This window comes from Dreissena polymorpha, chromosome 13 (assembly GCF_020536995.1).
Source record: "Dreissena polymorpha isolate Duluth1 chromosome 13, UMN_Dpol_1.0, whole genome shotgun sequence".
Classification (NCBI taxonomy): domain Eukaryota; kingdom Metazoa; phylum Mollusca; class Bivalvia; order Myida; family Dreissenidae; genus Dreissena; species Dreissena polymorpha.
The window spans coordinates 44801738-44827925 of record NC_068367.1 but is presented as its reverse complement, the minus strand read 5'-3'; the positions used below and the strand labels follow the sequence as shown (position 1 = coordinate 44827925).

The following is a 26188-nucleotide window of genomic DNA, read 5'->3' as shown; positions in this document are numbered from 1 at the left end:
GCTTCCTACCACTTTTTTGCTTTTGATTGTTTAATATCTCATTAATTGTAATTTACTTGAGATTTAGGCCTACATATATGCAAAAGATATTTAAGTGCTGACTTTCTAGGATTAAGGCATATATAAAAAACAAAAACAAAAGAACATTCTTGTAGAATCAATAGCAGACATTTTTGATTTTATAAAATGTTATTATCAAAGGAAATGGAGATGTAGCACAGCTATGTATGAAATTATTTATTTTTTAAAATCACAAGTAACTACCACATCCAATAATTACTTTTTAAATGATTTTTTCATTCAGTTGTGTCCATTTTAAAAGGGTCATGACATCAATATAACAAAGTGATTATTTAAAGCTAAACAGTAAAAGTTATCAATATTTTTCACTATTACATTCCACCCTTTAAAACATTGAATTCACATTTTTAAATCATATATATTTCCCTTTTAACCACATGAAAGCATAAAATAGGAACTATGCAATAATATATATATATATTATAAGAAGAAATAATAATGTATTACTGTATGAAGTTGTTCGCCCTTTTCTGATTCGTTGTCGATGTCTGGTTTCTTGTCAATCAGTTTAAAGATTTCCTTGGCGGATTGTTCCGCTTTGGCAGCATCAGGGGCGAACGCACTCGCATTGCCTATAGCCATTCCTCCAAACAATATCGCAGAGAATGCCCTGTACAGAGAAAACATTCAGATTATTTGACAATAAATGTCAGAAAATCAAAGTCGAGTCAGGGAAATAGCCGGGAATAGACTTTGTAATTTGTTTTGCTTCTCTTTTTGATAGAAAAAATATAAATATAACACTCGTATGCATAACAATCATGAGCATTACAAATACTAGTAGGTCACTTATAATTATGTTTATACCCACAAAAGAAAACTTGTTTATGAATAATAACCCATTTCTATGTTGGTGTCCGCTGTCTTATAATTTTTTAAAGCATGAACAGGCACATGCAAATTTGAACAACTTTGCGGATAAATATTGTATCAGAAAAGAAAGTCAACATACAATTTCTTCAATATGTAACATCACCACACCCTAGTTTAATCTAAGAAAAAAAAAGAAATGTGACTTATTACAGTCATACTTGAATACATCCACATAATCCACTTCGGACTGCTTTATCAAGTATGCGCCCAACCAGAAGGAAGCAGCGTACGCGAAGAACATAACAGCCTGAGACAGGGAAAATCCAATTCCAATCAAATGGGCTTTTTTCAGCGCAATGTTGTATGGCATTTGAAGTTCGTGGTTGAACTTTTTCTGGAACATATCTTCTCTTGTGAGAGAAGCAACTGTGCGAATGTTCTCAATGGATTCTATCGCAATCTGAAAAAAACAAACAATTGACTCTGTGATCATTATAAAATATATTTTGTGATGATTGAAAACACACATGTTTTATCACCTTTATCACAACATATGTTTCTTAACACATTATATCAGCATAGAAAAAGATGAAAATATGCAGTTGCCAATATTGTGAAGCCTAAGGTAATGTGTTGATTTTACTAATACATGTATTTTTTTCACTTACATCTTCCACGAAATAAACTTGCTGATGGTAATGGTAAAAAATAATGTAAGCACTCAATTTGAAAACATATTAAAGATCCATATAGTGTATATAATATAAATATTTCGATTTGTACAGCCAGCCATGCTCGTATTCTGGAAAAAGGATTGCAGTTTTGTGTGATGATCACAAATATTGAGTAAACAATTAACATATATCAAGCAATACAATTTATTTTGTAATTAAAGGCCACCGGTCCAAAACACAATATACAGACATGTCATATTATACATGCATAAGTTGTGAATAGTTATATAGTTATACTTTTCACAGGAAGAAATACATATTAAATAATGCAATTTCTTCAATTTCAGATCATTTTTTCTTTTTATCGGATTAATAAAATCAATTTCTTCTCTGTTTCCACTATACCAAGAAAGAAAAAAGAATTTTATGTTCTTTGTGAAATTAAGAACAATGACGAATTACATGAAATTCGTGTTCAATGACAGAAGCGTTTTCTACATTTAGACTATGTGTACAATATCTAAGATCATGTTCTACACCGAGATGTTCTCCGGTTTCAAAACAAAACACTTGTTCTTGGAACATCTGAACTTAGTGAATGCTTTTCTTTATATATATATTTTTTCTATAGATTTTTAAAATATTTTTCGGGTTCAAGCAATTGTTTAAACATTCTATATGTTTCACATCTAGACGAGTCAACTCCCTGACCATTTTTGCGTGTAACAACAAATAATGTTGTAAAAGTTGTAAAACTACATCAACATTACCAACATTCTGATAGACCAAGATTTAACAAAAACCTAATTAACTTACAGATTAACCGAATCAGCTCAATTTGTCTTTCCGATTTCATCCTGGCATTTCAACAGTTTTTGGGGTATCTATACAATGATATGTCAATAAGTTTACACCAGTGTTTAACACACTTGAGCACACATAATTCTGATCTACCAACCTCCCTAGAGACATAGGGATACAATTGTTGGCTGACCTATTTAGATCAATAAAATCTGTGCAAAATTGAGCCTGGATGTTTTTCAGCGTAAGCTGTATTAAGCCAGCTTTTCACCTTACCTGACCTTTGTAAGTGTCCAATAAAATTCAAATAAAATTTCCCGCGGCTAGGTACGAATAAATACACTTCATTTATTCCATTGGCTGATTTGAGTATACCACCAGAACATTGGAAACATATCCGCGTCTTTGTAACACTGTTTTACTGCATGAAACAATTTTATTTCTAATGAAAAGGCTTAATAGATAGAACAGTTTTACACTCAATTCTCGACATCAATACAGTTTGTGCGTGCACCTTTTATTTTCAGAGAATTACCAGCGCAACGCGTTTATACTTAAAGGCTATGTTCTCATATTTAGTACTTACTTCCATATTCTTGTCAACATGTTAACATGTAAAAGTATAAAGAGCAGTGGAAGCGAGGCCTCACTTTAATACATTGCATTTCAACCTGCGAGGTATCGGGTCAATTCGCGGCAAGTGTATGAATTTCAGAGTTTATAAACAGGTCATCACCGGAGTTCGCGGCCAGTAAAATAATAGTTATATAATAAATACGCTATCCGTGAACTAGGTGACCTGGAATTTTCTTTAGACCAGAAATATGTAGATTCTTAATGTGTTTTCAACAATACAATGATAAATATTATTTTTGATTAATTTAACAATAATTATTCCACCATATTGACCAATGTATTAAGCATGAGCGCGATGATTATCGATACTGTTAATAATCGAATCAAATAGTTATGCCCGACAAACCACTAAAACAGGTTTGTTCGAAGAACGCGCCTATAAATACGGATACTTCTCGTGTGGCCGGTTGACTCGTATGTTTTAATTTCACTTCCATTCTTCTTTTGGTTTTCCGTTTTGTATCTATAGGTTCATGACCAGCAATATGTAATAATGTAAAATAAGCCGCGAAAACTCCGCGTAACATCCCGTACTGCGTGTGATGCAGCTAAGAACTGCACAGAAAAAGACATTCGCTATCCTTGATCTCATTCATTGAACTATCAACGCCGTATATCTTTTTTAAAGATATTTCTTGTTGTTCTATATTTTCATAAAAGGTATAACCCCAAATAATAGCCTTGGTGACCATATCTTATGCAATATTTGCAGAATGGTTTGGGCATTTTTCATTAGATATATGGATCTGTTTCTTGCAATAATATTGCAGAGACAACAATACCGCTCCTTTGTTTAAGCATAAAGCGCCCATACGGTGCACTGCAGATACTCCCTGACCATTTTTGCGTGTAACAACAAATAAGGCGATCTTTAAACAGTTGTAAAACTACATCAACAGAATCAACATCCTGATAGACAAAGATATAATAAAGACCTAACTAAATTACAGATTAACAGAAATGGCCCAATTTGTCTTTCCGATGTCATCCTGGCATTTCAACATATTGTAACAGCTTTTGAGGTATCTATGCAATGATATGTCAACAAATTTACACCAGAGTTTAACACACTTGAGTACACATAATTCTAGTCTACCAACCTCCCCTAGAGACATAGGAATACAATTGTTGGCTGACCTATTTAGATCAATACAATCTTTGCAAAATTGAGCCTGGATTTGTTTTATATTTCATAAAAGGTATAACCCCAAATGTCCGCCCCTTATGTGAGGATTGGCTTTACCATTGAATCAAAAAGTGAAAATACTCTTCAACAAGATAAGTATTGATGCAAAGCATCAAAGGGCGTCGGGAATTTCAGTGTAAAAGGCACTCAATGAAGTTACATGGAACGATTTTTTTCTACTGTAAATATTAATATATTGACCGATTATTTTAAACAAAATAGAAAATGATACTGGCATAACCATTATCTATGATTTTGTGTTATAACCCCCAAATTACCATTATCTATGATGTTGTGTTATAACCCCCAAATAACCATTATCTATGAATTTGTGTTGTAACCCCCAAATATTTCATAGTTCATTTTATTTACATTGTTTTTTTACTGGCATCCGTGTGCAGTTTTCATTAATGGAACAGAACTGTGTAGGTTTTAAAAAGACTGCTTCATCTTGTAAGCGTAATTTCATATTTTGCTCAACTTCAAGGGGAGATGATTCTGAACTTATTCTTACGTTGCTCATTTACGATAGGGGTTGAGTACTCATTGATATGAAAACACTGTAAAAGTTGTAATGTGTTTGCGAACCCCCCCCCCTCCCCACCCTCTCACACATATATTTCATGGGCATAATAAAAACAAAAAATGGTTACAATAGAACAGCATATTTATTTAAACTAAAATGTCTACATCAAAACAAAAAGTTAACATACAACACAAATAAAATAATTCGATTCTACTGGGGCTCGAACCTTGGGCCTCTCACATGTGAAGCGAGCGTGTAACCACTACACTACGGAACCGCTTGAAAAATCACCTTCTAACTAAGATATTAATAAGTGACTGTAGTATAACGGTTATCAATAAAGCAATAAACCGTGTAATCGCTCTCGTTTTGTCTGCGCTATTGTTAGAAAAACCACAAAATAAATATATTTTGATTATGTTTTAATTTTACACAAAACCAGAAAGTTTCACCAGTTTGCGTATTTGCACAGTCCCTGTGATCTTTTATTATTGCCAAGTCCCTGTGATCAGTTATTAATTAAAAGAATTAGCTTTGCATTATTAGCAAAAAATGTTGAAGTTAATGTAATAGGCACAAATGCAGTACTTATTTACACTAATTTACACAAAAAATCACCACTATGCAAGATATTCTGACAACAAAAATATATACATTGATCCGTAAAATAACTTCTCCTCCCATGAGCGAAAAAAAACAACGTATTACATACAAGTCGCCGCACTTCAGTGCGACGCAAATAATAGCTTTGGTGACCATATCTTATGCAATATTTGCAGAATGGTTTGGGCACATTTCATAAGATATATTATTCTTTTTCTTGCAATCATATTGCAGAGACAACAATACCTCTCCTTTTTAAGCATAAAGCGCACAAACTTTGCACTGAAGATACTAGTAATATTAATTCTGTGAAAACTGGGCTATACGGCATGTGCTTAAAGTGGTGTCCCAGTTTAGCCTGTGCAGATAAGATATGAAACTTTCCGCTTTTAGGAAATACTTTGTTTAAAAGAATTCTCTTTCAAATGCAAATCCACTAGAGGGGGGAAAGTCTGCTTTGATTAGTCTGTGCAGTGTGCACAGGCTAATCTGGGAAAACACTTTACGCACATGCATTAACCCCAATTTTCCCAGAAGCCAGATTGCACTACAGACCTTTCCAGCTGACTCAAGAGCCTCTTTGTTTTTGCCCGCAGCCCCCTGCATCATCTGCATTTCCAGCGCTCCTCCAATCATGACAAAGGGCAGGAAGGCTATTACAAGCAGCGTTATTTTCCAGCTGAACACAAATCCGATCACGATCCCAGTCACCACACTGCAAAAGGCCATGAGGGATGACCCGAGTTTGATGCCTGCAGCCTGGAAATCGTACACAATCACAATGTAAACATGTATTTTTATTTTTATATCTTTTTATCGTAAAAAAACACAAACATATTTATAGGCTGATCCGATTTTTAATTGTTAACAGGAAGAAAAAGGAAACATTTGCGTCAGTAATTCCCATTTTCATAATTTGTAGACTCACAACAATAACGTATTTACGGGCTTCATGTGTACTTCTATTTGTATATGTTAAAAGTAAAAAAAAACAATTTTGTGTGGGTAATTCATTTCTTCATATATTTTGAAGCAGATTCTAGTTCTATGCTTTTATTCTTCATAATTTATTATGCATTACATGTAGTCAAATTTACAACAATAAAATACTTTACAGCTGTCAACCAAGGCCAATTTTTCTATATTGTTGTAAGAAATCTCATGTTTAAAAATAAACTATACTTTCCTAAATATTTTTGTTCCTACAATTTTAATGATTCCAATTACTCAACCAACTTGCGTTTTATAATCTCCCTGTCTGGAAATTTATAACAACATTTTACAGGCTGTCAGCTAAGTTCTATTTTTATAGTTGGAGGATATCCCATATTTAGGAAATAAGCCCTATCTTTTATATTTTGTATAACATACGGAACCTTGCATTATAAGGTATCGTATATTTGTTTATGATTTCAAGAACTTAAATGATTTCCTTTTTTCCTCTTACTCAAAGTGCTTGCATGAAACTTTAATACTTGTTAAAGAATGTAGACTTGTTTTTTGCTTGCTTCAAACACATTAAACTCAACAATTATAACTATATTAAAGTAAGATAAATACTCTAAATCAAATAATATTTCACACAATATTTTGTAAAGTAAAGTTAATCCATAAATAAAATCGGTGTTCCTTATCCCAATAGCCAAACTTTCAACGCTCCATGTGGTTTGCTAACATAGATTTAACGACATACAAAATGCTTGTTTTTATTTTTGTGTGTCACAATACATGTTTATTCCTTTTACTTTGACGCAACAATATATATTCATACGAAACACGAACACTAACTTGGTACATGAACATGTGTAAAATATATTATTTCGCAAAAAACAAAAAGAGCATTTTGTATCTTGTTAAATATATGTTTCCAGACCACATCTAGCGTTGAAATTTCGGCAATTGCTATAAGGAACATTAATTTTTAAGTGTTAACTTTATTTTTTGAGATATTGTACAAAAATAGTTGATTTTGAGGGATTATGAGCTTTTAAGCCAATTTTTGTACTAAATTAATACAAATTTGATAATTTCTACGATGTTAACATCATCTGACAAAAATAATTGGCAATGAAAATGAAAAAAATATTTTACATTTTTTGTGATGCACTGTATTTAAGACCTGTATTGTTCAGTGAGTTTTATGTTTTAATATTTGTTCGTTGTCTATAGAATGATCATCCTGAAACATTAGAATATTGATAATTTGTTAATATAAAAGTTAGATACATGTATTTACCCCTTGTACTTGTGATGCGTCCGTTGCCAGCCTGGTTGTCAAGGCTCCCACGCTATTGTTATGGTCATCAAAGAAGGCGATTTCCTGTCAACAGTAAACACGTCCTTGTACAAAAGTCTTTACTCATCCAACTTTGAAATTATGCCAACCAAGTCTGAATTGCGAACTGACTGTTACAAACCCAAACCTACCATATGCTGTTATCTGTACAATAATTGAGCTAGCACTGCAAGGTTTAAACCTTTCAGTTCATTTTTTGTTACCAGTTTATAAGGGTGTGTGCTTTGTTCACCTTATTTAATAGCATGTGAGTCATATAACTGTTTTCAGTTGACCAAAAACAACTTTTCCGATTAGACTTGTTAACCCATTCTTATTGTTCACATTAAATTACCCCCCCCCCCTTTTGCTGGAGAAGCAGGTATATAAAAGAAATCTTCATATAATGCATCAACCATACAATATACTTGGTTATTTGTCATATCCCTTAAAAACATTCTACATACAAAAATAACATTCTTTACAGGTATCATAATTTCAATTAAAAGACAGATACAACCAAACACAATTTACCTGTCTTAGCATGGCTTTAAAGCTCATTGATCGAAGCCTCAATGTCAAATACTCTCCCGAACGACCAAACATGTATCCCTGAAAATAAAAATTGCCACAACTGGTATTACAAAAGCTTCAAATGGAATCACATTAACAGTTTTGTAAACAATTTTAGATTTCTTTTCTACAAAAGAAAATCACAAATTTCTGATAACATAATACAAACATTTAAAAATCTATACAAAATCTAAAATAAATGTAAAGAAAAATCAAGACAGAAACTGTAAATTAAATAACATGTATTTGAGTAGCTCCTCACGTTCTCCCATTAATGCTAAGTGAAGAAGGGTCCAAGTAAATTAAATTAGAAGGTAACTTAATTTATAACTAGACCTTGTCACACTATTGACCTGTATAGCCCCCTTGTAATTCAGCAAGTTGTAACAATAAACATACTCTGGGGCGTTCCAGTTTTGACCCAAGGGGTATTGTTAGGACAAACTTGGTAGAGAACCACAAGACAATTTTACATAACTCTATTATTAAACTTTTGTGGGCATTGTTGTTTAGAAAGGAAAATATTGTTTCATTTATTTTGCTTTGTTAGTCTATATAATGTATTTGACGCCATGGGTGTGGCAAGTTTTGACTCCATGGTCAAGACCTTAAAAAACTAAGTATAGGGCAAATATACTTGTAACATGCCAAGTATGACACATCTGGATGTTTTTGTTTCAGAAATGTACATATTTGTTTTCTTATTAAGCCTATAGGAATAATAATCATGTCACAGAAATTCTAACATGGGAATAGGGGTCATAAGTAAATGAATATTTAAGATGGGACAAAAAAACACAAGCACACCTTCATAGGCGGACAGAATAACAGCTGTCCAAAGTTATTCAAGTGTAGCCCCATTAACAAGTACAGCTTTTCCATAGATTATGTTTTTTCTAATATCTTGCCAGGTATGGTACAATCGAATTATTTTCTATTGATTAACGGTAATATAAGATGACCAGATTGTCATAGAGTAGGTAGCAACTATTGAAATACAGGCAGAAGTGTGCAGTCTGTAATCACTGTACATTCAAGCCTTTTTGTTCCTAAATTATACAAGTTAAGCAAAACTTGTTCAAGATTTCACTTCCCCTGTCTTATCTAAATATATATCATTCTGACTAGCAAGTCACTGTGGACTGCATAAAATGTATATAAGCGATAAATATAAAATCAAATGGATTGTTCTGAATTCATCAAACGTCAAAACAAACCAATATTCAACTATAAGATAGTGAAGTATACAATTACCTGTACAAAATAGGCTATAAGACTGATCACTCCAACGCCAACAAACATCAGAACATACTGAATAATTTTCCTCTCCTGTTCCCCCTCATCTAGGATTGCGAACACCTGATATAAAAAAATGGCTTTGTTTTACACCACTGTTATACAAATCAAATTGTTTCTAATATACTCGTATCTAACTTACATTAATTTGTGCCGGTATAGATCTGACTGACATTCACTAAAACTTTTGCTTTTGCATTGTCTGACTGCACAAAATGTCTTGCAAACACCATTGGAACAATACTCTAAAGTTTCATTTGCTTTTATAATATACCATATGCTAATAAGTACATGCTTGTGAGGGATCCAATGTATTAATATTGAACAAGGATCCATACACTCATTATTTTTCATTAGAAGATATAGTTACACAAGAAACAAAAATTCACGACCTTACCTATTGCGGAGGAGCATTTGAGTTATAAATGACACATCATCTGATCATAGGAAATGAGGATAAAAAGTAATATTAAAATCCTCTCCTGCTTTGATTATTTATGGAGCAGGAATAACAATTGATGACTTTTGACCTTGAATTGTGACTTTGATCTTTAAGGAAGAAGCATATATAGAGGACGAATTGTCTGGTCATGGGAATAGTATTTCGAAGTCATATGAAAATCAAGGTTACCGAGTGGAAACACCTTTTCATAACCTTTAACCTGGAGTTGTGACCTTGATCGTTTCCAGAGAAGCATGGGAGTTTTATGCAATATATTGTCTGGTAATTGAAAATACCAGTAAATATGCAAAGTAATTTAAAAATCATCCCAGTTATAAAACAGTTACAGAGAAAAAATTCGTTAAAGGAATGGAAAAATTAATGGACATACAATTTTATTACTAGCAGTTGATTAACAGGGCATGCATACTTAACTGCTTTAATAATTTGTTTCTACCTTTAATATCATCAAAACACCTTTTCTTATTTTAGCATATTTTGCAAAATTAATGTAATTTTTTTTAAGACTACCAATAAATTATCTCTTTGCATCACACATGGGTGAAACCTAATAGGCTAAATACGATGATAAATGGCAAGTTTGAGCAGGTGTGCAGCATTTGTATGTATTGAAAATAAAACAATACATGAACAATCTTTGAAAATTTGAACTCGGAAAAGTAACTCACCCCGAGAATCTCTGAAAAGATCACAGCAAAGGCGGGCATAGCTCCGCCATTAACCAAGCTGGCAAAGCATCCCATGACAATGAATGGTGCCTCTGATTTGTTCAATTTAAGAATACGTCCAAGAGAGGCGTCAACCTCTTCTTCTTTTTCTCCCTTTTCCTCTTCTTTAATTTCCTCCTTTTTATCTTGGGCAAGCTTCTTCGGGGTCATGTCTATTGTGCTCTTCTGGTGGCGTAACGACGGTCGTTTGGTGTCATCTCTGTTGAAATCTTCAATTTCATTATCTGTTAAAAGCATCACACTTGTATCACTAAATAACTTATGTATTGACTATTTAAATAAAAAACAAAACAAACGTAAAGGTCATCTTTTTTTCAATTACATAGTAAGTTTACATGGTTTGTTCCATTACATAACATTTCTTCCAATTAATCATCTCTAAGAATCTCTATCGCCTGTTGACTCTTATTATATTTGTGAATAAACTTTATTTTCATTTTCAGGAGAATATCCTTTTTTGTATTTGACAATCATGACTTGTACCTTTTTAAATTATAAGAGATTTAATTGTGAAGAAAACATCTTCAATTTATTTTTGAATGAAGATGTTACTGATTAATTTATATTCTGTTGAATGTTTGTTACTACTAGATACTCGTAAGGATTAACAGTACTTTTTTGTTCTGAAAATGGTGAAAATATTGAAGCAATAAAGCAAATGAGAAATACCTTTCTCTTCATGAATAATATCCACAGGAAATCAGGAAGGGATGAAAATATAAAAGAGACAAAGTTTATGCATGATAAACATGTTTGAAAATGAATATGATACAGTAGTTGCTCACTGTGCTAATGATCGAGTCATGAATGATGGAATAGTGACACACACGATGTAAATTCTCTACAATAATGGAATGGTGGAAAACATGATAAACATTTTCTACAATAATGGAATAGTTGCACACATGATCAACATTTTCTACAATAATGGAATAGCGGCACACATGATAAACATTTTCTACAATAATGGCACACATTTTAAACATTTTCTACAATAATGGAATAGTGGCACACATGATTAACATTTTCAACATTAATGGAACAGTGGTACACATGATAAACATTTTTTACAATTATAATGTAATAGTGGAACACATGATAAACACTTTCTAAAATAATGGAATTTTGGCACATTTGATAAACATTTTCTACATTAATGGAAAAGTGGTGTCACACATGATAAACATGTACTACAATAATGAAATAGTAGCACACATAATGAACATTTTCTACAATAATAGAATAAAGGCACATAATGATAAACATTTTCTACAATAATGGAATAGTGGATAACATAATAAATACAGTTCAGCTGCATTTCCTTTCAATTTGCTTCAACAACAGATAGACATGAACAACACAACTTAAGATTTACCTTCGACAACTGATCCTAGCAGCAGAAATAAATATAAACAAAAAACTTACAATTTTGATTTCATACCAATAAAAATGCAACTTTTGGTCTTTGTCTGAATACTGATGATATATATCAAAACCATGGGTGTGGCTTGAACATAATGATAAATGAAAGCATGATTAGGGCATACTATTTCAATACTACAATCCACCAGTTTTTAGATAAAGACAATGCAGTATACAGAAAATATACGTTCTGGTAATAAAACTTTTGAACAAAGCCCAAAATGTTGTACATACCATCAGCACTCTTCATACTCTGCAAACAAGAAGATATAATTATATTGAGGATATTTCTTGCTTTTGGAAGATAATAACTTTTTTTTTCAGAGTTGCTCAGCCACTAGTGACAATAATTAATTTATACAAGAGAATAAAAATTGATAATGTACCGAAAACCAACATATTTTAATTTTTATTTCATGCTGAAAAAATCTATTGTAAGAGTTGAACTGGAGAATTTCCATAGAATAATGACGCCATAGCATTTTAAAACAACATCATTTAACAGTAAAACAGTACAAATTATCAATATATTTAACTTTTATTTTTCACTGCCTGAAACAGTGTACATGTATTATTGCTTTTAAGTCACTGATATGTCTCTATAAACGAAAGAAAAGCAATGAATAGTTTGTGGTTGAGTTAGAACGAAAAGATTTTCGTAAGTGGTATTCTAAAAGTAAGTAAAGGGAAGGGACTTAATTGACATGACGCATTATCAGTGATCGCTCCGCCCACTTAATCACGTGGCTCAGCGGGAAGAAAACCTAGACAAGCTAACACCAAAATGGCTTCTTTGCCTATAGACTGCATATAGATTAACGCGATATTCCGGATGATTTTATGGACTTGTTTAACACCATATTACACTTGTAAAGGGGTTGATGCCATTTAGTTATTCTGCAAATGCAAAAAATATACGATTAAAGAGAACATCAGCTATTTATAACGGGTAAATCTGTACATTAAAAACGCTCTCAAACGCTTGCGCGCTTACCGAAATCGAACCCGTTATTACGTGTAATGGTGGTATTTGCAATAAATTAACACTTCACCGGTATTTACCCGTGTTATTAACAAAATTATTACCGAAACATTCCCCCCTACCCGTGTATTTGACACGAAAAAGCGCTTTATAACTGGGAATTCGGTGAAGTTTTACGCGCTTTCTGACGCCGGGTGGGTACCTCAATCCCACATGTTATTGCGTATAAAAGTGATATTAATCATATTAAACATTGCTTATGGGACATTTATCAATCACTATAATTTAAAGCGCAAAAACAACACAGTAAGTTTGGACATTGTCTGATATAAAAGTAGCGTTGTACGAAATGGAATACGGTCAGGCTATTATAAATTAATAAGGCTACCAATATCAGACGCTCGCACAGGTACCGACTTCCCCGAAGTTACCGCATTTATTGGTTAACTAATATCAGTAATAATAACTCTTTTACAATAGCATTTATCGATACGTCTTTATTAAAATAATAACAAAATGGTTTTAACTTGTTTCTGACACACACAGAAACGCGATTTTTAACGGGTATTCCGTAAAGTTACACGAATTGGGTACCAAAATTCTCAATTATTTTACATGCACACGTGACATAATACATACATAATAATGCTTAGTTATTGCTTATATGACATTTCAAGTTTGTGAAATAAATTAATGTTCTATAAAGGGGATCTCGGTAATTCTTGAAGCTTCCACTCGCTCTTGTCAAGACCGCATTGCCGCGTTGGAAATGGTATAAATTTAATTCATCTAACTTATCTTTCTGGATACCAAATGTCAGAGTTGCATAAACCCTTTTTACACCGCTTTTGCCATATTTCATTTCCGTTTTTTAATCCGAACAAAATAAAAAAATGGGATCTAGGCATTCGAGCTCCTAGTGTGGATTATAAGCGTTTATTGGTGACACCACATGAGTGCAAATGTGTAGATGCCGTTAATAAGATAATATATCACATGTCACCTTCAAATAGCATGTATGATGTCAATTAAGTGCATTACTATCAGAGTAATAAAACACAGCATGAATTAGGCTTCATGCTGGGTTTTATTTCTCTTTAAGTAATGCAGATGAACCTCGCTTCTGACCTAGTAACTGATAAAATTATTTTTTTTTAAGTGAAATATTATGTGATAATCAGATCGATAACATAAACTATTTAATTCTGCTAGTATATCCGATAAAAATATATTATAATTGTCTTTGACAGTGTTGACGTTCAGTTGTTTGAGGTGACGACCGCATGTATTTATACATCTTTTACACTTCTCAAGATCTCTTTTCGGCTTTTGAAACAATATAAATTAAATGTCACCAACTAATCTTTCAGGATATCGATTGTCCGAGTTACATAATCCCCATTGACACCGTTTAACCATTTTAAATCGTTTTTTTAAAGAGGAAAACAAAAGAAACTCGTTGGAATAAAAGTGAACCTAAACATGTAGCTTGTCTATAAAATGGCGGACAGGTCGTTGCTAACGAGTGCGCCCGATTAATTGATCGCTGATTGGTGGATCAATTCTAGTGGGCGGAGCGATCATAGATAAGGCGTCATGTCAATTCTTCTTAATCCATAAACACAATGAAAATACCATCATTTATTTGTTTAAACTGTTTTTTGTATTGTTGCGAGTAGAAGTAAAACTATATTAATTCATTTCATTTTTTTAATTATTTGTCTTGGAAGTAGTAGTAGTAGTAGAAGTATTAGTAGACGTAGTAGTAGTAGTTGTTGTTGTTTTAGTGGTGCTTCTTGTTGTTGTTAGTTTGTTGTTGTTTTTGGTGTGTGTTGGGGGGGGGGTCATTTTTCGAAAGAAGTTGATAATACAAATATAAGAGTTATAAAAGACAATTTACAAAATATACCTCAAAACATCTAAAACTTTCTTTATTTTGCATTAAATGTCTTAGGTTGATCACAGTTCTGTTTCCTGGGTCAAACCAGTACTTTGGTGTCCATATAAGATCTTGAGAACACTCCCTTGGTCTGGATCATACACATGATAAATAAGTGGACATCAAATTTACACAAAGGGCACTATGCACCTTAAAACATGTACAGGTTTCCCTAAAGAACAATTTTGATGATTGACATGGATAATGCCAAAGTTTTCTAAAATGGTTTTCGAACCTCTTAATAAGTCCTATCCACATATTGTGATATAAACTATTTCCTCGACACAGTGTTTCTGAGTAACATTATAATGTTAATTTGCATGTTTTGCCTTTTCGCATTAATTGTTAATCAGTTAACAATTATTCCTAGGTTAGTTTACTGGTTACCAGTACTAAATGCAAATACTTCTGCCAGTAACTGACAACAGCCCTACTTGAATCAGAGATAAAGAAAGAAATGCCTCGAAACCAATTTATTATCAAATATCACAACAGTTATGGACCAGAAATTAAATAAGCGAACTTCAGATTATTCGGTTATTACTCTACCAACTTGAACAACGAAGCTGGCATGGTAGAAACTGTAAATGTTTCCTGAACCCCTCAATGACAACCTCCTACCTGCAGAGTGACCAGTTGTTGGTAGATGCCTTGTTTGCTCATCAGTTCGTTGTGGGTGCCCTGTTCTGCTACGACGCCATCTTTGAAGCCAGCGATCATGTCAGCTGTCTTGATGGTGGAAAGACGATGTGCTATAACAATGGTGGTCCTTCCGTGACTAGCCTGAAATGTACAAAAACAAAATAATGAATCAATTTCTGCGAAAATGGGGCTTAACACATGTGACTTTTGTGTCGGGTCAAAGTAGCCTGAGCAGTCCAATCAGGGAATGCTCTCAGCCCAAACGTGATTTTCACTTAGAAGAAACTTGCATTAAACATGCTCTTGAGTCTTTTTCCTGAGTAGAACCAGTTCTTGGTTTCTACGGAAGAGATCTCAAGAACCCTCCCACAGTGGTAATCTAAACCAATACCTCCAGGTCACTATTATATAGGTGGACACCATATCCACTAAACCTCAGGTACATCAATTGAGCAACAATTATATTTATTGATTAAACAACAATAGGTAAAGTTTTTGTTTAGATGATGCTTTAATGATTATTCTACAAATGCAATAAATGACTAACAATAATAAAAAAAATCCATGTTCAAGTCGCCGTGGCCCAAGGTCATGGATTTGATTTAAACTATGGGACAGTGCCCCAGATAATTATTTGAGAATTAGGGTTTTCACCCATCGATTTTGAAAAATAGGGTGATTTCCTTCTTGAAATAGGGTGAAATGATTAATAAAAATGCATACCTTTATATCACTGATGTTTACCTTTGTGGAAGATGCTCACTTGTATTGATTCAATAAAACTTTAAACTATCATAATTAACTTTAATAAACTGATGTTTCATAACATTTTTAATCATTGAAACTGTCCTTAATATAAACTAAAAACAAAAAAAATCGATAACACGAATGATCATTTGGCTCTTGCTTTCTTGGTTCGAAACAGTTTGCGATCGACTGACATTTTTGCGCAACAATAGCGGACGCCTTTCGACCTCTCTTAATTTTTTTTATTTCGCATCGTTATAGAAACTGAAAGTACATGCGCTTTATAAATACGTGTACAATGAGCGACGGATAAAGTCAGATTAAAAACGCATGTATGTCGAGGAAAATAATTTGATCAGACGCTTTATTTAACTATGAAATCTAGAACGCAGAGAGTATGAATAAAGCTTGACTGTTTTCATGCTCCGTCATCCAGGCGCTTGCTTAATAAAGACGCGTGACGATAATTATTTCAAAGAGAAAATACCGAAAATAAGCAAAGCATTTTCGAACGAAGCTATTGTGTCGTACGCATCGAATTTGACGAATTTGCGTACAAATCAAAATGGTTGCGTTTTCAATACGCATGTTATTGAATTTCTTTGCGTTTTTAGACATTTTAATAGGGTGAAAGACGCAGATACGCAGCTTATCTGGGGCACTGTGGGAGCCTACCAGGGTACTTAAGAACTCCCTCAAAGGCATCAAGGGAGATCAACTGATCAGTATGGCTTCATGATCATGTAGACAAAAACTTTACTAAGTCTACTTTAATCAATATATTTATTTGTTGCTCAATTGATGTACTTAAGATTTCCCTCAAAGACACCAAGGTTCTGGTTCTACCCATGAAAGGGACTCAAGAGTATGTCAGTAATCATTCGTCTTTCATTGCAATCAAGCTAAAAGAAATTTGTTTAAACAATAAAAATACATTACAATAATCCATATATCCAGCTCAGCTTACCTTTTCAAGTGCGTCCTGTACAACCCCTTCACTCTCCGTATCAAGTGCTGACGTGGCCTCGTCAAGCATGAGGATCTTGGGATTGCGCACAAGGGCTCGGGCGATGGCAATACGCTGCTTCTGTCCACCGCTTAGCTGGGCACCACGTTCACCTACCAGCGTCTCATATTTCTGTGGTAAATGAAAAATGTTAGAATATGTGAGAAGTGCTTGTGAAAATGGGGCTAAATGCATGTGCGTAAAGCATTGTAGAAGATTACCCTGTGCTAAGGCTTATCGGGAAGACACTTTCTGCTTTTATGGTACTTTTTTATAAAGCAATTTTTTTCTTAGCATAAACCCGGTTTAATCCACCTGAACAGGCTAATCTGGGACGACACTTAGCACACATGCAGTAAGCCCTGTTTACTCAGAGTGTGGCTAACATAGCTTTGTCTAAGTCTTGTTTTTAGATCACTGACTCACTGCTTTTGAGTTTTACAATTTATAATCATGGTCTCTTAATTCGGTGGTGATCCATATATTGTATACAGGTCATTTTAAATCGTTTAATTTTATCAGCAAAGGATTAATATCTGAATTTATTCATAATTCCAACTAGGGACAAACTTTGAGAAAAAATATTTCCTTGTTAATGTTTTTGGACACTAAGACATCTAGAGCTGTCAATTATTCCAATCCAGGTGCAACGCTTTATCAATCAAAACTTGTTGATTAGTCAATTATCAATTATCTGCACTTATTATAAGCTTTGTTCTGAACATTTGTGCCATTTAAGCATAATAAAACTGTTAAAAATGTTTTTTTCACTTAACCCAATTAAATAGAAAATTATCATAATATAATTTAAATGAAATACATAACAATTATGAAATTGACGCAGAAATTTAAGTGATGTAATGCTGAAATGTGTGGATAAATGACAATAAAGAATTTGTGTAACAAATGATAACATGGTACCACACATGCTACAGAGATTCAAGTGTTCCTAAAAGCATCCAGCCTTCAACATTGTCAATTTAAATAATTTCAGGAAATAGCTTTATTTATTGTCATTAACGCTGAATACTCAATAATTCAAATCTCACATGTGGCATTGCATGATGTGCATATAATTCAAATCTTACCTGTGGAATTCCATGATGACATCATGCGCATATAATTCAAATCTCACCTGTGGCAAATCCATGATGAAGTCATGTGCATTGGCCATCTTGGCCGCCTGTTCTATGTCTTCCTTGGTAACATCCAGGTGCCCATAGCGGATGTTCTCCTCTATCGTGGTTCCAAACAGCACTGGTTCCTGACTCACAATGCCGATATTTTCCCGCCACCACTTTAGGTTGATGTCCTTGAGATTCACTCCATCAATGAGAATCTACGAGTGAAAAGTTTTTTAAATGTTGTTTTTGCGCCAATTGAGACAGTATCAATTACATATTTGAAATGCTAAACGATAAAATGACAAAGCTTGTTGTTCTGATTAGATCCAGTCCGTCAATGATAATCTACATGTCAATACAATGGTTGCCAATATGAATATGAGCCTTGTTGTGAAAAAACTTGCCTCAATCCATGTGCGTTATGTGACATTCCAGATCAGCACAGTGCAGTCAGCTAATCAGGCATGACAGTTTCCATATAAAATGGATTTTTGTTTAGAAGAAAAGAAGAAATTCCATAAAAGCAGAAAGTGTCGTCCCTGACTATCCTGTGCAGACTGTACAGGCTTATCTGTGAAAACACTTTCTGCACATGCGATCAGCCCAATTTTTCCAGAATGAGCCAACATAATTGCGCCGCGTGTTTCCATATCAATTACATAATTGTAATGCTGAACAATTATATGGCATATTGTGTCAATCTTGGCCCTCATCCGGAAACATTATTAAAAAAGGTTTAACTTGCTTATTTCACTTATTCATTGATTCATAATACCATTGTAAAGTTAATAGTGTTGTATAAAACAGTATATTTGTTCTTTTTTTCACACATTGATCACAATTTAAAGATTGCGGTGTTTTCAAAATGAATTTTGGGAACATTTTATTGCAATATTGAAACAGTGACTTTCAGCCAATTTTGCTTCAACAGGCTAATAAAGGCTTAACAATTGTTTTGAAATCTGGGCCAGAAGTCTAAGTTCTGAAAATATCTCATAACTTCATAGTTTATATCAAAATGAATTGCACAAGTCCGTACAACATATCACATGTAACCAGCATTGTACTTTTTTCATCCTTTTGGAATGGGCAGGGGCCCTTTGGATTTGGAAAAGTCGTGTCTTCATGACAAAAAATGGGAAATTGGTGTATTTGATGTTTGTATAACAAATACTTAAAAATGAGAAATAGTGTTTTAAATATTGTATTAACTTTAGTTCAACCCATAGTGCTGCAAATTAACTAAATGTTTCCTTTTAAACCCAAAAAATATTTTAGACAAATTGGAAACCTTTAAATTCAATTGGAAATTTCAGGAAGACAAGAAAGATATTGGGAATGGGGTCGGATAATGGCTACACAATTGATTTAAAAAAAACACAAGTACCCCACCTGCCCCTCCTCTGGATCATAGAAGCGCTGCAGCAGCTGAACAATGGTGGACTTCCCACAGCCACTGGAGCCCACCAGGGCCACCGTTTGACCTCGCTGGATCTGAAGGTTCACTCCATGGAGGATCTGAAATGAAAAGTCTCAAGGATGTGATAGTTAGACACTATCGAGGAACTGAAAAATACTTAAAGGTCTGAAACAGCATGGCCATGCTGAATCTGCATTTTGCAGGTTGAGGATCTAAAAGTTATAGTTTTTACCATCATCAATCATCTAAAAAAAACAGCCATAGGCCTTCCACACTGGATTTGCATGTTTATTCCATTTAAGATCTGAAAATATATGTTGTAGCCATCATTAGGGATCTTATTGTTTAGTCATCTTTATTAGCAGGGGTCTGCTAAATCTTAATATGCACATTGACACCATTAAGGAATTGAAAATTAATGCATTTAGTTATAGCTATAATAAAGGTTATGAAAGCAACAGATTAAACCACCAATTGGGGTATGAAAAAATACAGCCACCATAAACGTCTACCCAGAAAAGGACTTAACTTTCATTTTAAGGCGCCAGACAATTATATCAACAGTCATGGCATCTCTAATTTAATGAAAATGTGTTATCAGACAGTTAAGGGGGAGCAAAACTAAAAGTCAGAGCCACTATTTCATGTCTTTTAATAATGGTAATAAACATCACTGGAGATATAGAAATAATTAGAAAAGTATTAAACGCTTTTTAATAATGTTGTCCAATATGTTGCTGCAAACAAAATTTGAAGTTATTTTTAATAAAGAAAGTGCAAAGGGCTCATGTTGGGCCATTGTGATCGCCTTTTGTCCGTCCTCTATCGTTCCTCGCCAATATTTCCCTTGTTGACACTCTAAAAGCCACATTTATTGTCATTTCTTCCTGAATTTGGTAAGGACATTTCTCCTTATGACATCTTGGACACGTTTTAAACTGGGTCAAGTGATGCAAAAAACTAGATCACTAAGTCAAATTAAATAAAAGGCATTTTATTACTCTATAACTTAGTGGCATGTATAGTCCAATCTATATGAAATTTAGTGTGAAGATCTTTTCAAATCTGTGCAAATGATATCAAAGCTGAGTTTGAAAATGGTTCCAGTTGGCTGAAAAAAGTGTCTGTCAGGGGGATGGGCCAGTTTTCCTTAAATGGCTATAATCAAACCGCCAACACACTAGAATTCGAATTTAAATGTCACTCTTCATCAAACTTTGCCAGAACCTTTGCTATTAGCTATACAAAGTTTGAAAGTGGTTCCAATATGTTAAAAAACAAGGCTGCCAGGGTGGGGGCGGGCAGTTTTCCTTCAATGGCTATAGTAAAACCTTGTTAACACTCTTAAAGTCACATTTTAGTACAATCTTCATAAAAATTGGTCAGCACATTTTTCCAATGATAGCTTTGCCAAGTTCGAAAATATTTCTGGTCATTTAAAAAAACAGTGGATGGGACAGTTTTCCTTAAATGGCTATAGTGAAACCTTGTAAATGCTTGATTTGCCATTTTTATTAGCCAATCTTCATAGAACTTGGTCAGAACATTTGTCCCTATACAATTTTTGGAACTCTGTCTGCTTTGAAACTAGGTCATGTGGGTCTCAAAACTTACAAAAAGCATGTTATCGCACTAAAACTGTTTTGTCCAATCTTCATCAACCTTAGTCAGAACATTTGTTCTAATGATATTTCAGCTGAGTTCAAAATAGGAAATGTGCCTAAAATCAAATATTTATGTTTCAAAAAGTATTTTCATTATTTGAACTCCACCTTCCCAGAATAGTTTAGTTCCTTCGGGTCTCATTTGAGCGCCTGAGGACCCATGGCCCCATTATTTGCATTGATTATATTCAATAATTCATGACCCTCTCAAATAACAAACCGCACCTTTGCTTCCGGCCTGGACGGGTACCGGAAATGAACGCCGCGGATCTGAACATTTCCTTGAAAGTTGTCCAGCTTCTTCCCCTCTGTGGAATAGCTGTCTATTGGGGGATCCTTAAAGACAGTGTGCAAAGAATGCTTAATGTGATGTTCTTCATGCTGATTAACTAATTTTAACATTATAAAAGGGGAATTTACACATGTGGAATAATTGCATAATATATATTACCATAGTATAACAAATCCTATCCAATGTTGAAAATTTGTTAATTGTCCGTAAATTTTTAATTTGCTTATTTCTACTTTTAACTGGCTAATGCTTAAAATGTAGACACAAAAAAGGTCCTTGAAATATTGACCATTTAAAATGTATGTTTTATGCTTGTTTTGATTAGTTTATTCAATATATATGTGAGGCTCGTTATGGGAAAACTGAGCTAAATGCTTAATACATGCTCGCAAAGTGTCCTCCCAGATTAGCCTGTACAACAACGCAGGCTAATGAGGGAAACACTTATTGCCTGAACTGGATTTTTGTTTAGCAGACCATCTTTAAAAAAAAATTCCTTAAAGGCGGACAGTGTCATGCAGACTGCACAGGCTAATCTGGAAGGACTCTTTACCCACATGTATTTAACTCAGTTTTTTTTTCAAGAGCGAAGCTCATTTGTTACCATGGTGATTAGCTGGTACACGTAGTAGGCTGCCCCTCTTGCCGTGGCCAAGGTTTGCAAGTGCGGCACAGCACTCCCCAGGGAGAAAGCACCGATCATGACAGAAAAGAACACCTGAAACACATTTTCGGCAAATATTAAACATTGTTTACATTTCGTAAAAGAATTGAAATGGCTTCAAATGTTTAAAAAAATATCAGAATTTCTTTTAAATGTGTAAATTACGAGTTAAAAACCTTTAAATGGATAAAAAACAGTAGTGTGCATCTTTGACAAAAACTCTGACAGGGAAGAATATTGCTGATAAAAAAATGGGCCAGTTGCTTATACATAGCTCAAAGTTGCATTTATTATTTCTAAAAATTTAATTTCCGTGCACTATCTTGAAGAGAGAATAAAATATTTCTTAAAAAAATAATTATATGGTATGCAGTATACATGAGAAGAATAATAATCTATACATTCTGTTAAATACAGACCGGAGTCAGAGTACAAAATCCTACTCATAATGTTTATTCTAGCATTGCTCAGTGAAAAGGGGTCTTAATGCATGTGCATAAAATGTCATCTCAGATTGGCCTTTGCAATCCTAAAGGGCTTACCAGGGACGACACTTTTAGATTTTATTGTATTTTTCATTAAAAGGAAGACTCTTCTTTAGAAAAATCCAGATAAGGCGGAAAGTGTCGTCCCCTATTAGCCTGTGCAGACTGCAACGAATATTCCGTGACAACACTTTACGCACATACATGGATCACGTTTTCTCACAGCGCATATTTTTATATGGCCCCTAGCAATACTCACAATCGTCACGACTCCTATCGTGTAGGTTCCCGGTTCTTCTCTGGAGAGCTTTGCTCCATACCAGAAGCCCAGGGCATACGCACAGAACACAATAAGCCACACGATACCCAGCGACAGGCCCCCTATGAACCCCTTACGCACTCCTAGGTCCCTCGCCTCAACCAGATGTACATTGTACCTGAAGTGACCAAAAGAGTTATTATTTTGTAGTTTTTTTAGATACAACAGATGATGATGCAATTCCAGGATAAGGAGTTGGCCAAAATCACCAGGAGTTTGACTTATACCCAGAGAGCCCTTCTGTGTTTATATTCTAAGTCTGGAGATGGCATCCTGCCTCTTTCCCCGTTTTGTCAGCATTTACAAAATAATCTTTGTTCATTTCAGCCTCCTGTCAATGCAGTAAATGTTCAAGTGGGATAAAGCCATGAATTGACAAGTCATCCTGTCATATTTTGCTAGCCATATACAACAAGATTTTCGCATTTTAAATTTAAAGAAGGAATACTTATACTTCAGTTATGCTTACATTGATAAGAACTTTAAAGAAATGTGGATGTTTCAGACTGAATAAGAAAACACGCAATATATTTCATGACCAAAAGTTTGTATAATCCCAATCTGGGAAGGCATATGCATATGCATTTAGAATTCGTTTTCCCAGAGCAAGGCTTATATATTTACCAATGAGACTGATGTACCTTTCACATTCCTTCCAGAGCAAGGCTTATATATTTACCAATGAGACTGGTGTACCTTTCACATTCCTTCCAGAGCAAGGCTTATATATTTACCAATGAGACAGGTGTACCTTTCACATTCCTTCCAGAGCAAGGCTTATATATTTACCAATGAGACAGGTGTACCTTTCACATTCCTTCCACAGCAAGGCTTATATATTTACCAATGATACTGGTGTACCTTTCACAATCCTTCCAGAGCAAGGCTTATATATTTACCAATGGGACAGGTGTACCTTTCACATTCCTTCCAGAGCAAGGTTTATATATTTACCAATGAGACAGGTGTACCTTTCACATTCCTTCCAGAGCAAGGCTTATATATTTACCAATGAGACAGGTGTACCTTTCACATTCCTTCCAGAGCAAGGCTTATATATTTACCAATGAGACTGGTGTACCTTTCACATTCCTTCCAGAGCAAGGCTTATATATTTACCAATGAGACAGGTGTACCTTTCACATTCCTTCCAGAGTTAGGCTTATATATTTACCAATAAGACTGATGTACCTTTCACATTCCTTCCAGAGCAAGGCTTATATATTTACCAATGAGACTGGTGTACCTTTCACATTCCTTCCAGAGCAAGTCTTATATATTTACCAATGAGACAGGTGTACCTTTCACATTCCTTCCAGAGCAAGGCTTATATATTTACCAATGAGACTGGTGTACCTTTCATATTCCTTCCAGAGCAAGGCGTATATATTTACCAATGAGACAGGTGTACCTTTCACATTCCTTCCAGAGCAGGCTTATATATTTACCAATGAGACTGGTGTACCTTTCACATTCCTTCCAGAGCAAGGCTTATATATTTACCAATGAGACAGGTGTACCTTTCACATTCCTTCCAGAGCAAGGCTTATATATTTACCAATTTGACTGGTGTACCTTTCACATTCCTTCCAGAGCAAGCCTTATATATTTACCAATGAGACTGATGTACCTTTCCCATTCCTTCCAGAGCAAGGCTTATATATTAACCAATAAGACTGATGTACCTTTCACATTCCTTCCAGAGCAAGGCTTATATATTTACCAATGAGACAGGTGTACCTTTCACATTCCTTCCAGATCAAGGCTTATATATGTACCAATGAGACTGATGTACCTTTCACATTCCTTCGAGAGCAAGGCTTATATATTTACCAATGAGACAGGTGTACCTTTCACATTCCTTCCAGAGCAAGGCTTATATATTTACCAAGGAGACAGGTGTACCTTTCACTTTCCTTCCAGAGCAAGGCTTATATATTTACCAATGAGACTAGTGTACCTTTCACATTCCTTCCAGAGCAAGGCTTATATATTTACCAATGAGACAGGTGTACCTTTCACATTCCTTCAAGAGCAAGGCTTATATATTTACCAATGAGACTGATGTACCTTTCACATTCCTTCCAGAGCAAGGCTTATATACTTACCAATGATACTGATGTACCTTTCACATTCCTTCCAGAGCAAGGCTTATATATTTACCAATTAGACAGGTGTACCTTTCACATTCCTTCCAGAGCAAGGCTTATATATTTACCAATTAGACAGGTGTACCTTTCACATTCCTTCCAGAGCAAGGCTTATATATTTACCAATTATACAGGTGTACCTTTCACATTCCTTCCAGAGCAAGGCTTATATATTTACCAATGAGACTGGTGTACCTTTCACATTCCTTCCAGAGCAAGGCTTATATATTTACCAATGAGACAGGTGTACCTTTCACATTCCTTCCAGAGCAAGGCTTATATATTTACCAATGAGACAGGTGTACCTTTCACATTCCTTCCAGAGCAAGGCTTATATATTTACCAATGAGACTGGTGTACCTTTCACATTCCTTCCAGAGCAAGGCGTATATATTTACCAATGAGACAGGTGTTCCTTTCACATTCCTTCCAGAGCAGGCTTATATATTTACCAATGAGACTGGTGTTCCTTTCACATTCCTTCCAGAGCCAGGCTTATATATTTACCAATGAGACAGGTGTACCTTTCACATTCCTTCCAGAGCAAGGCTTATATATTTACCAATTTGACTGGTGTACCTTTCACATTCCTTCCAGAGCAAGCCTTATATATTTACCAATGAGACTGACGTACCTTTCACATTCCTTCCAGAGCAAGGCTTATATATTAACCAATG

The 26188-nt window shown here is 34.4% G+C and overlaps 1 protein-coding gene across 1 annotated transcript in view; it reads right to left on the bottom strand.

The window, feature by feature from the left end:
* The window catches only part of LOC127855204 (ATP-dependent translocase ABCB1-like), a 72407-nt gene that overhangs the window by 7008 nt on the left and 39211 nt on the right, over positions 1–26188 (bottom strand). The window contains exons 8-22 of the mRNA XM_052390621.1: positions 23302–23479; positions 22498–22611; positions 21827–21937; positions 19910–20035; positions 18529–18732; positions 17355–17525; positions 15620–15781; positions 12312–12330; positions 10596–10879; positions 9423–9527; positions 8130–8207; positions 7557–7640; positions 5876–6079; positions 1113–1354; positions 529–691 (exon numbers count right to left, since the gene is read on the bottom strand). Coding sequence (XP_052246581.1) covers positions 529–691; positions 1113–1354; positions 5876–6079; positions 7557–7640; positions 8130–8207; positions 9423–9527; positions 10596–10879; positions 12312–12330; positions 15620–15781; positions 17355–17525; positions 18529–18732; positions 19910–20035; positions 21827–21937; positions 22498–22611; positions 23302–23479 — 2245 coding nt within the window. The remainder of the gene's footprint in view (positions 1–528; positions 692–1112; positions 1355–5875; positions 6080–7556; positions 7641–8129; positions 8208–9422; positions 9528–10595; positions 10880–12311; positions 12331–15619; positions 15782–17354; positions 17526–18528; positions 18733–19909; positions 20036–21826; positions 21938–22497; positions 22612–23301; positions 23480–26188) is intronic.